General features: G+C 42.7%; 1 protein-coding gene across 5 annotated transcripts in view; it reads right to left on the bottom strand.

Annotated features, from left to right (window-relative positions):
• Positions 1-3,697: 3,697 nt before the first annotated feature.
• The window catches only part of Stag3 (stromal antigen 3), a 39,884-nt gene continuing 30,638 nt past the window's right edge, over positions 3,698-12,943 (bottom strand). For 4 of the 5 annotated variants that reach the window (XM_011240948.3, XM_006504596.3, XM_006504601.1 and 1 more), the window contains 8 exons: positions 11,905-12,053; positions 11,593-11,721; positions 11,353-11,510; positions 7,440-7,626; positions 7,167-7,268; positions 6,824-6,896; positions 4,290-4,361; positions 3,698-4,059 (listed from right to left, as the gene is read on the bottom strand). In XM_011240948.3, the coding sequence (XP_011239250.1) occupies positions 4,051-4,059; positions 4,290-4,361; positions 6,824-6,896; positions 7,167-7,268; positions 7,440-7,626; positions 11,353-11,510; positions 11,593-11,721; positions 11,905-12,053 (879 nt within the window). In that variant the 3' untranslated portion in view covers positions 3,698-4,050. The remainder of the gene's footprint in view (positions 4,060-4,289; positions 4,362-6,823; positions 6,897-7,166; positions 7,269-7,439; positions 7,627-11,352; positions 11,511-11,592; positions 11,722-11,904; positions 12,054-12,943) is intronic. The other variant, NM_016964.2, reaches the window with a different exon arrangement.

Below are 12,943 nucleotides of genomic sequence, written 5' to 3'. Positions count from 1 at the left end.
GACCTGGAGGGCATCATGCTGAGTGAGGTAACACAATCACAAAGGAACGCAAATGATATGTACTCACTGATAAGTGGATATTAGGCCAGAAACTTAGTATGCCTGAGATATAAGAGACAATTTGTGAAACACATGAAACTGAAGAAGAAGGAAGACCAAAGTGTGGACACTTTGCCCCTTCTTAGAATTGGAAACAATCACCCATGGAAGGAGTTACAGAGACAAAGTTTGGAGCTGAGACAAAAAGATGGACCATCTAGAGACTGCCATATCCAGGGATCCATCCCATAACTAGCCTCCAAACAATGACACCATTGCATACACTAGCAAGCGTTTGTTGCAAGGACACTGATATAGCTGTCTCTTGTGAGACTAGGCCGGGGCCTAGCAAACACATAAGTGGATGCTCACAGTCAGCTATTTGATGGATCACAGGGCCCCCAATGGAGGAGCTAGAGAAAGTATCCAAGGAGCTAAAGAGATCTGCAACCCTATAGGTGTAACAACATTATGAACTAACCAGTACCCCGGAGCTCTTGACTCTAGCTGCATATGTATCAAAAGATGGCCTAGTAGGCCATCACTGGAAAGAGGGGCCCATTGGACATGCAAACTTTATATGCCCCAGTACAGAGGAACGCCAGGGCCAAAAAGTGGGAATGGGTGGGTAGGGGAGTGGGGAGGAGGGTATGGGGGACTTTTATGATAGCATTGGAAATGTAATTGAGGAAAATATGTAATAAAACATATTTAAAAATGTATTTCATACTTCTAACTACCAACTATTTAAATACTATGGTGGTTTAAATGAGAATGCCCATTATAGAGATAGGCTCAAGGTTTTGAACACTTGGTCCCAGTTGCTAGCACTGTTTAGGGGTTAGGGAAGAGGAGTGCTGCCACTGGAAGTAGACTTTGAGAGTTCAGAGCCTTGTCACTTCCAGTTCACTCTCTGCTTCATTCCAGGAGCCATACCTCTTTGCCATGATGGACTCTTATCTCTTTGGAACAATAAGCAAAATAAACTCTTCCTTCTAGAGGTTGTTTTTGCTTATGGTATTTTAACACAGCAACATAAAAGTAACTGATAGATACATTTAACTCTCCTATTATATTTAAATGTACATTGTAATGTACAAAATGAGGGAATATTGACATAATTATTTTATTTATACACTTATTTAATTATAATGACATCATTTTCAAGTAGTTACTTTTAAAACAGTATGTTTCAAAAACAGCCACATAGCCCAGGCTGGCCTCAAATTTGTCTCCTGACTCAGTTTCCCTAGTGCTGGGATTACAAGTATGTGGCACCACACCTAGCTTAAAAGGAAAAATAATTAAATGACAAAGATTTCCAAACTTTTGGACTGATGTGACTCTCAGGATCTGTCCTAGTTACTACGGTATATCAGCTGGTTTTATGTGTCAACTTAACACAAGCTAGAGTCATCAGAGAGGAAGGAGCCTCACTTGTGGAAATGCCTTCATGAGATCCAATTGTAAGGCATTTTCCCAATTAGTAATCAATGTAGGAGGGCCCAGCCCATGGTGGGTGGTACCATCCCTGGGCTGGTGGTCCTGGGTTCTATAAGAAAGCAGCATCCTTCCATAGCCTCTGTATCAGCTCCTGGCCCTATTTGGGTCCCTGTCCTGACTTCCTTCAATGGACTATGGTTAGTAGTAATGTAAATGTAAGCTAAATAAACCCTTTCCTCTCCAACTTGCTTTTCAGATGGTGTTTTATCACTGCAATAGAAACCCTAAGAGAGAGCCCATATTTAAAGGGAAGATGGCCCAATCTCCTAACACAGTGACAAAAAAATGTGATATGAGGGGTAGGAGGTGTAACACATCTCCAAATTCTAAGGCCAGGAACTGATCAATCCACCATATTGTATTATCTGGATGTTTGCTGCACTAGGAAACCAACAGGCTACCTTCCAAAAAGAGACTCACACTCCAACCTCTTCTTTTATCTGGAATGGGAGAGGAAGTGGGGCAAGACCAGCAAGGTGGGGACATGCTACATCCACTCCAGTAGTGACTCACATTACAGGTTTAGAAACCTGGAACCAGTCCTGAGGCAGAGTTTCATGGAAATAGCCTCCTGGAACCTTGGCATTCCCATAGCTAGAATGCCCCAGATTTGTCCCTGCAATATTGTGGAGGGTCTTACATGCTTTCTTACAGTATTTTACTGGATAAGAGATAGAAATCTCAGGGCAAGCTTAGCAAAGTATACTTAGAATCTTCATTACAGCCAGGTATAGCAGACTACATTGCATATTAGAAGAAAATTGGTGAATTCTTCTGACAAATGGAGATTCCCTACAAATTTAAAAGAACAGCCAAGTTACTTTCATATGCAAGTATTTACCAAGGCCTAGGAAATAGGGGTTTGTGGTATTGCATTATTCATGAGGTTTGCTAGAGCAGAAACTCCTGGTGTTAGCTTTCGCAAGGCTCAAAGGAGTAGCATAAATTGTGACTAGGGTGTGAAATCCTTACCTGTCATTAGCTGACTCTATGCAGGGCTGTTTTATCTTTACTGTAAACATTACCTGGTTTCTGTCAGTCCTTTGAAGTCATTCCTTTGTTTTGTGTCAGATAACTTCTATGTACCTTGCCTGCTGTGACATCCTACTCCTCTGTTTCCTGTATTATATATAACTGATGCTAACTTTGACAAAAATACATTCACATTCAGCACTCTCTCGTGTCTGTCTGTCAATTCTCACCATGCACTCCATGCACACCTGCCGGAACCCCTGATTCCACACAGATTGAGTGGGGACCAACTGAGCCCGGTCCGTGGCAGGCACAGGTAGAAATGATCTGTCTGGATGGCCAGATCATTGGAAGACTGTTCCTTCCATACTACCACTGGATGGATGGTAGTGCTCAGAAAGAATTCATTTAATAAAGGGCAGGAAAAAAAACTTGAATCATATCTCCACAGATCCGCTGAAGAGCTCCATAAAGCCCCAGAAAAAAAGCAGTGACATCAGAAAGCCACCCAGTTCTCTTCATGTTTGTGACAGCCTATCTGGTCATAGTACAGAGGTCCTATGCTGCTGCAAGAGGCAGAGTAAGAATTAACAAGTTCTGTTTACAGAATACAGGTCTCCTGAGGCAACTATGTGGCAATCAGGTGAGAGATATAGTAGAGAACAGACCAGATATGGGCGTCAAAGAACGCTGCAACAGGACTTGTGAGCAACTGGCTAGGGAAGGACTGGTAACATCACTTTCCTCCAGTTGTTATATTTGGGGTTAGATATGTGCAGTAAGTTCTGCATCCTTCTACTCTCAGATACTGTGAGTGTGAAAACTTTCACATCTTTGGAATAAAGCTATGAGCTACCCTGAAAAGAACCATTAGATGACAGCTACCATCGTATGCTCCATGGGCAAGGTGGGTAGAAGAAAAAATTTCAAAAACTTCCAACCTCACTTGCCCATCAGTGCTATCTTTTGTCACTTTGGCCTTCACTGTCACCATCAGTGCAACCGCTCAAGAGACAGCTAAGCTCTCCTGAGACATCTGTTCCATTCATCTCACTGACAGACCCATCCATCCTTGAAAGCACATACACAAAATACGTGAGGGTTCAGAGGCAATTAAGCAGGGGGGCCATGGTGCCAGGAAGCCAAAGAACCCAATCTCCATCCACATGACAATCTCAAGTCATACCTATGAGATAGCTGAACATGTTTATTGAAAGTTTGGCAGTGTTTGGGGACAAAATATCAAATAGAAGTTTTACTAAACTTCAGTGCTGACGTAAAGCCCTCCCTACCCAACTCCTATCACTGCAAACAGGCAAAAGCATAAAGCGATGGCGCATTAAGGATGACAAGGCTCATAGCATCTATATATAGCACCCACTTCAGAAAGAAATAGAGATTTGAAAAATAAGGCCATTTCTCTTTTCCTTTAAAGTACTTGGCTAGGACCCAAAGAATGCTTCATTTTACTCCTTCCTTCTGCTCACTCAAGGACTTGCAGTGGTAAGTGGAGAAGGGGAGAGGCCTAAAGTCCCATCAGAAATCCTGCAACAAGAAGGAAAATAGAAGACATGGAGTTATAGAGAAAAATAAACAAATAGTAAACAGAAGGCTGAGTGTTCTAGGGTAGCCACATGGTAGTTCTCCCACACGGGCTCCTGAAGACCACCAGAGACAGCTGCCTGTAGGTTCTGGTCTTTCTATCTATTAGAATGATAGACAGCTGGTCACCCTCACTTCCAAGGACATACACATACTAGCCCTGAAACACTCACCTCCATGTTCAGCTCTGTTGTATCTAATAGGTCCAACCCATGCTCACTGGGAGAAGAAGGGCTATGAAGCATCTAGAGCAAACAAGAGTCAAAAGTTATAAAGATTATTCTGAAATTCTACCCACCAACAGAAACATGGTTCCTTCTGAAGTCTCAATGAATAAATCAGAGAACTGACTCCTCTCTTGGCCTCCAAGCTAGCCCCTTTACAAGCATTCAGCCCTGGAACCAGAGAATGGGATTACCCTAGCCCTCTCAACAGGTTATTTGAACAGAAGTATGAAGGTGCTATTTGAATTTTCCTTCCCCTACCCAGAGCATACAATAAAATAGCAGACAGTGTTAGCTTAGTGTGGATAGAATTTCTGCAGCCTTTCCTCCCGTCTACCTCCTACAAGACCTACTTGATATGTATGTTGAGATCCTAACCCTTAGAGACCATAAAAGAGGTGACCTTTGGAATGTTGTTTACGTGGAGCCCTTAGAACTTTGTTAGTGCCTTCACAAGAGGCCAACAATGGCTTGCCCTTGCTTGCATGTGAGACAGCCTGCAACTAGCAATGGGCCCTTACCAGAACCCATCTATGTTTACCAAAACTCAAGATATCTTGCTTCCACCAACGTGTGGATACTTTATTCCTCCCTAGAATACTGAATAAAATATCCATGGAAGGAGTTGCAGAGACAAAGTTTGGAGCTAAGATGAAAGGATGGACCATCCAGAGACTGCCCCACCTGGGGGTCCATCCCATAATCAGCCACCAATCGCAGACACTATTGCATACACCAGCAATATTTTGCTGAAGGGACCCTGATATAGCTGTCTCCTGTGAGGCTTTGCCAGTGCCTGGCAAATACAGAAGTGGATGCTCACAGTCATCTATAGGATGGAACACAGGGCCCCCAATATAGGAGCTAGAGAAAATACCCAAGAGCTGAAGGGGTCTGCAACCCTATAGGTGGAACAACAATATGAACTAATCAGTACCCCCAGAGTTCGTATCTCTAGCTGCATATGTAGCAGAAGATGGCCTAGTCGGCCATCATTGGGAAGAGAGGACCCTTGGTCTAGCAAACTTTATATGCCCCAGTACAGGGGAACACCAGGGCCAAGAAGTGGGAGTGAGTGGGTAGGGGAGCAGGGCAGGGGGAGGGTATAGGGGACTTTGGGATAGCATTTGAAATGTAAATGAAGAAAATAATCTAATAAAAAATGTGGGTGGGGGGAGATATCTTGCTTCCAAAGCTGAAGGAATAAACGTCTGCCATTTATAAGCCTATAGCCATGTTTCTTTGAGCTATGGTATAATCCTTTACAGTTTATAAAGTGCTTTGTACTCTAAATTATGTGTAAAATCTCCATTGTAAGGATGGGGAAATGGAAGTTAGACAAGCAACAGCTATAAATTCATATGAAACTAAGGACTCACATTCAAGTGACCTCACTTCTAACTCTCTGTTTTGTTCACTAGATCAGATCATGCATCTAAAAATCAGGTATCCAGGAAAGAGAAAGGGGTGAGTGGAGGGACAGGGATAGACAGCCTTGTCAGGAAAGAGGAAAGAAGGAAGTAGACTGTGAGTATCCTGTTCCTGGCTCTAGGTAATTCTTCCGACTGTTGGAAGATTCAGTGGCAATATTTATTTGGAAGCTGTGAAGAAATGTGCTATTCTAATTCTTTTCCATTTTTTAAAAAAAAAATATGTATGTACACAAACTATAGAACAGGACAAGTTCTGGGAATAATTTCTTGCCTTCTACTGCATGCAGTCTGGGACTGGGATTGAACTACAGCCTTCAGGTTTGGCAGCAGGTACCTTTATCAACTAAACTATCTGTCTTGCTGGCCTTTGCTTTTTTTTTTTTGGTTTTTTGAGACAGGGTTTCTCTGTGTAGCCCTGGCTGTCCTGGAACCACTCTGTAGACCAGGCTGGCCTTGAACTCAGAAATCCGCCTGCCTCTGCCTCCGAATGCTGGGATTAAAGGCGTGTGCCACCACTGCCCAGCTTGGCCTTTGCATTTTTAACTTCTTTTCCTACCAGTTTTCAAAAGCAGAGTCTCACTGTCTAGCCATGACTGGCCTAGAACTCACTATGTAGTCTTAAACTCATAGCAATCCTCTTGCCTAAGTCTCTTAAGTGCTGAGATTATGCGTGTAAATGACTACCTCTGGTCATTCCTAAGCTCCTTATTTAATTAAAGTCTGAACTAAGTCTGCAAACTTTCCTCTTTCCCTCTATGATTCTTTCCAATAACCTTTAGCAGTTGTCAAATTGGCCATCACTGGAAAGAGAGGCCCATTGGACTTGCAAACTTTATATGCCCCAGTACAGGGGAACGCCAGGGCCAAAAAGTGGGAGTGGGTGGGTAGGGGAGTGGGGGGGAGGGTATGGGGGACTTTTGGGATAGCATTGGAAATGTAAATGAGGAAAATACCTAATTAAAAATATTTTTTAAAAAAAGGTCATCATGAAGACTGAGAATAGGTGTCTCCGGCTCTACATTCTAGGAGAAGGGACTGCTGGGTCCAGACCTTGTCTCCACGTTGCCATTCTTCATCCAGAAGTCTTAGCTCTTCTTCCTCATCTTCTTCCATAAGGCTGAGTCTGTGATGGTGGCAAAGAGTAGAGGCTTTTAGATGGTCCTTTCAGGCCCCCTGAGTTTCTTCTCATAGGCATGGAAAAAGAGAGCCTGGCAGCAGGAGAGGCAGGACTTAGGCTCTAGTACTCACTCCCACTTCTGGAGGAACAGCCCTTTGTTTACTAGAGAGACATGCTATGCTGGAAAGAATGTTCTGGGACCAAGACAATCCAAGAAGCACTGGCTCAGGTGAGAAGTAAGACTAGGTAATACCAGCATGAGAAGGGAAACCTCACCGGGTCAGCTGCTTGCCCAAGCCAGAGCCTGAAGGATCACATCGAATCTGGAAACATGGTGCACTCGACATCTTCAACCTCTGGGTGCCTAAGAGTTGCTGACTATTGAGAATAAAGCAGTGACAGGGTTTGATAAAAAAGCAAAAAGTAAAAAGAGAGAACAGCACAGAGTGTGGAGGAGACACTGCAGCTATAAAAGCACCAGAAGGACCCAGATGTCAGACAGTACTGCAGGGGGAAGAACAGAAACACCAAAGTTTCCCTTGGCCTCACCTGCAGATCAGCTCTGGTCCTGGTCCTGGTCCTGGTCCTGGTCTACCTTTTTGCTTCTTGCCCACTGTCCTCAGAGACTGCTTCCTCTTCACTGCGGTGGAGGTGAGGGTAGGGGTTGTGGGGCCACTGTTCAGCTGAAGGCTTTCTTCCTGGGATGAGGACTCTTCTTCCTGAGGCCTGCAGGGGCCTGCAAAGAAGCAGATATGCATATCAAATAAATCAGAGCTACTTTTATAAACCTGTCCCTCGTTTCTTAAGGGAAAGTTAAACAGAAAAGAATGAAAAATTTATGTAGCCTATTTTGTTCCATCTCAAGAATGAGCAGAACCCTACATAATAATGTACCTGGGTGCTACAGTGCGATGCTATATCATTATATACAGCTCCTATCCTAGAAAATACTACCTACTTAGGAAACAATATAGAAACAATACACTTCACAGAGAACATAAATATTTGATGACAAATGTGGGAGATGACTGATTACCCAAAATTAAGCAGTCTGTTAGGCAATGAATTATGAAATCCTATCCATTCTAGATTGATGGTAACTAGTTTTGGACCAGAGACTGGAACAGATGCATAAGGGCCAGGGAGACACGGTTTTCTGAAGTCAGAAGATAAAAGGATGGCAACTCTAGTGTCTTCTTACCAGAGAAGCTGAGTACAGGTACTTTCTCTGCTAACTAGAGAGAAAAGAAGGATGATGCCACCAACTGAAGTGTCCACACCTAAAGCTCTTTCCCTGAGAAAACTCAGGTAATGTGATTTTAAAACTGCAGCCAAATATACATCACCATTTGCCAGTAGTGGACATTTACACCTCTACTGACCCTTCCTTCTCTGTGACCATGTATCTACAGAGAAACAAACCCAAAATTTGCTGCCATTAACCTATATGAAGGAATATAGACATGAGAGGCTGTAGCCATACGTAAATCTTTGTGAACCTGGACCAGTGAATGGTTCCTTAAGACATAACATGAAATGCACAAGTTAAAAAAATAAAAAATAGGTAAAGTGGAATTCATCATAATTAAGAGTACTAACAAACTAACCAACAGACTAAAAACAGCTAAAACACTTTTGTATCTCTTTATCTAATAAACATCTATCTAGAATGTGTAAAGAACCCTTAACAACTCAACAATAAAAGGCAACTCAATTTTGAATGAACAAAAGAAGATGAGTACGGTGGCCATGATCTGTAACCTATTATTTGGGAAACGGAGGAAGAAAAATCAGAAGTTCAAAGTCATCTTCCATTATATAGAGTTCAAGTCCTGCCTGGCCTATACATGACTTTGTCTCAAAGAAAAATAGACAAAGGATGTTAATAAGCAAGTCACCAAAGATCAACTGTCCATAAGAACATGAAATAAAGGCCGGTGGTGGCGCACGCCTTTAATCCCAGCACTCGGGAGGCAGAGGCAGGTGAATTTCTGAGTTTGAATTCCAGGACAGCCAGGGCTACACAGAGAAACCCGGTCTCGAAAAACCAAAAAAAAAAAAAAAAAAAAAAGGAACATAAAGTAAAAACTCAATTTTGTTATCCAATAGGGAAATACAAACTGAAAAGAATGAGATACCAATTCAGTCACTAGAAGATAAACACAAGAAGGCCAGACAGTCACAAATACTGAGAGAGTAAGAAGAACTTAGGCTCCCAATTGTCTGGAAACTCCACTGCTAAGGTTGAAGTCTGGCATTACTGGGAAGTCCTGAGCTCAATGCTAAATGGCAGACTCCCTTTGTCAGCGGGGCTTCCTCTTCTCTACCCGGGGATCTCAGACCCCTCACCTACCTGAGGAACATCCTGTAGTCTGCAAAAATTCCTGGAATGCTTCCCCATGCTAATGAGGCATCTCAGTACCTTAGCCTTCAGACCTTTGCCCACCTCTTCCCCAAAACTATACAACACTTTATTCACCCTGAATAAAGTGTATGCATACAAGCTGTTTCTTTAATACCATCTAAGAGAGCTGCTTTATTGAACATAATATAAAAGAGCTCTAACGCTGAAATCTTCAGAGGAAACCTTCTTACCCCAGGCATTCACTGCAGGACCAGGGTCCTGCCGACCTACCAGTTCCAGACTTTGCTTCATCCTTTTCCTACTGGAGTCTGGACATTCCAAGAGAAGAAGTGGACCACAGAACTTGGTTCTGCTTCATCCTTCCCCATTTGGTGTGCAGTGGTGCCTGGACACCACAAGTGAATTAGTGGAAAAACAGAACCACACTCAATCATTGCTGGTGGGAATATAAAATGATCTAGGCACTTTGGAGAACAGTTTGGTAGATCCTTATAACGTTAAATGTAGAGCTTCCATATGACCTAACCAGAAATTCCATTCCCAAAGATATGTCCACTCAAAACCTTATATGTGAATTTTAATAATGATATGCACATCAGTCTAACAATGGAAACAACTCAAATGCTAATCAACTTATGAGTAAATCAGGTAATGACCATACAATAGACTATTACTCTGCTATAGAAAGAACAACAACAACAAAAATAGACTAAACAGAAGAATACAGACACACAAAACCTCACAATAATATTGGCACTGCTTAGATAAAGTATCTGCCAGAGGCAAATTCAGAAAGAGGACGGTCAGTAACAGTGCCTGGGGCTGGGAGGACAGGGAGAACCATGAGTGTAACAGGGACACGGATTCTTTTAGCAGTGAAAATGTCTGAACATTAAAGACTGGTGGGATGGTGAGATGGCTCAGCAGGTAAAAGTGCTAGCTGGAAAAACTCCAAACCTGGGTTCAACACTCAGAATCCATGTAATGGAGAGTCAACTCAACATTACAGCACTGCCCTCTAGCCTCCTCATGCACAATATGGCAAGTACATGCTATACACATTACACACACTTAAAATAATCTTAAGACTAATAAAATTAAAATGTTAAAGTCTTACATAAAGATTATGAATTTGCCAGGTGTGGTGATGCACCTTTAGTCCCTAGCACTCAGAGGCAGAGGCAGAAGGATTTAAGTGAGTTCAAGGCCAGACTGGTCTACAAAGTGTATTCCAGAACAGCCAGGGCTAAATAGAGTGTCCCTGTCTCAAAGGAAAAAAAAATTTAATTAAGTACTAAATTTTTTTTTAAAAAGTAGTGGAAAGACAGTCAGCAGTTAAGAGCATGTCCTGTTCTTACAGATCTCAGTTCAGTTCAAAGGCACCTGTGCACACGCACGCACATGTACACTCATGTCCACTATTAAAACTTGTCAAGGAAACATAAAAGCTATTGACTTTAAGAGGATAACTTTGACTTTTATGGTTTATAAATTATGTCTCATTAAAGCTGTGACAGTTTCAAAATTTAGCCGGGCGGGCGGTGGTGGCGCACGCCTTTAATCCCAGCACTTGGGAGGCAGAGGCAGGTGGATTTCTGAGTTCGAGGCCAGCCTGGTCTACAAAATGAGTTCCAGGACAGCCAGGGACTACAAAAAATACCTATCTCAAAAAAAACAAAAAACAAAAACAAAAAAACAAAACAAACAAACAAAAAAAAACAAATCAAAGTTCCAATTTAAAGTACATATTGGCAAACTCACACTAGCATATGAAACAGATTAGAATATTACTCGAGACAATGTAAAAAAGAAAATTAAAGATATTAGGTAGATTTTAGGACAAGTGGTAATCTGAAAGTTATGAGAAATTAATGTATTGTTTTTTGTCAAGGAAACAAGAATGCTTGGTTCAATCTTTGGCTTTATCATTAGTTTCTATATCATTTCTCAATGAAGAAAATAAATGATAGTGGGTACCTGATGAAATATTTGACAAAGTATAACTTTAAAGAAGATCAAAACCCATCTCCTGTTATTAGGGCAAAGTCAACTGGGATTTGTGCTGAACTGGTGCCAACCCCAACCCTGAACTCTTACCTTCAACACACCTCTTCTTGGAGTGGGGGGGTCCACGAGGGCTGGCCTCTGCTGTGATCTCTAGAGGGTGAAGGGAGTGGCAGTAGGTGGTGACTGGACCCCAGGGATGGTTAGGTGCCTTGGAGACACGCTGCAGACACTTTTCCAGGTAGGATAGTCTAAAGGGATGGTACAGAGAATGAACTGAGCTGTCTCTAGACTCTTCTGCAAATTCACATCTCTATTCAACCAGTAACTTACAGTAGCCGCTTGTCCTGATGGAAGAGGCGAGGGGAGAACTCTGAAAGAAGCTCCAGGAATGCAAGATTTGGGGGCTCATGAGAAGAACCAGCAGGAGGAAGCTCAGACAATGAGAACTTGATGCCTTCCCTTGGTTGGGGAGAATTATTTCAGTTAAGAGTCTGAAACACCCAACTATAGCATCCCTACATCCTTGCTGCCCAGGCACACTCAGCACCAGCCTGCCTGCTACTTCTGCACATGGTTATGCTTCCCATCAAGACCTTATTCCCTGCCCTCCCTGTACCCAACCTCCAACCAGCACTTCCTTACTTGTGCAGCATGACCACAAGATCTCGGTTATGGAGCTGCTGGGGTCCAAAGCTCAAGGCAAACCTCCGAGCCAAGTCTCTCATCTCAATGAAGGCTGGCAGTTCTGTCAGGCCCTGGGGGCCCTGCTCCTGTATCAGTTCTGTGTAGAGCTATGTGCAGGAGACAAGGCACATTTGGAAAAGGAGAAAAGGGAGCTCAAGAAAAGCTTAACTCTTCTCTACTCGAGACCCTACGAGGCTGGGTGTGGAGTGCCATCTGCTATCTTTCCTACACAGATACTGCCACATCCTGACCCCTTGCAGCAGAGCACCTCAGCCTTGCTCCATGAGGGTTTTCAAAAATGTGCCCCTAGGGATTCAACACAGGGCCTCATACATTGCAGGCAAATACTTTACCACTAAAAGCCATCCTGGCACTCTAGCTCTATAGAGATAAAATCTCTGATCAGGCTGGTGCAATGGGTCAGTGAGTAAAGGTGCTTGTACCAAGACTGACTACCTGAATCCTCAGAATCCACAAGGTAGAAAAGAACAAATTTCCGCACTTTTCTCTGATCACCACACTCACATAGTGGTACATGCTCTCTCGACCCCAGCTATGAAGGATGCTGTAAAAAAGCAGACTAAAAAAAAATCAGGAATTCCATAGAGTCTAGAGAGAGAGGGCTCAGTGGCTAAGAGCATTTGGTGTTCTTCCAGAGGACCTGGATTCAATTAGCACCCACATGGTGGCTCACAACCATCTATTACTCCATTCCCAGGGGATCTGACTCCCTCTTCTAGCTATGTAGGCACACAGTGCAGACATACATTCAGATACATACATAAACAATTTTTTTAAATTTTCCTATTATTTTAGTATTAATATTAGTATTAATAACTGATTTCTATGAGGCTTGTGGAAGGAGGAACTGTCTGTTCAGTTATCTTAAGGTCTGTGGTTATTTCAATAAGAATGGTCCCCATAGGCTCATATATTTGAATGCTTAGTCACCAGGGATTAGAATGATTAGATGTGGCCTTGCTGGAGGAACTGTATC

The sequence above is a fragment of the Mus musculus genome, chromosome 5 (assembly GCF_000001635.26).
Source record: "Mus musculus strain C57BL/6J chromosome 5, GRCm38.p6 C57BL/6J".
NCBI lineage: Eukaryota > Metazoa > Chordata > Mammalia > Rodentia > Muridae > Mus > Mus musculus.
The sequence above is the reverse complement of the archived record's forward strand: the minus strand, read 5'-3'. Positions and strand labels throughout refer to the sequence as shown.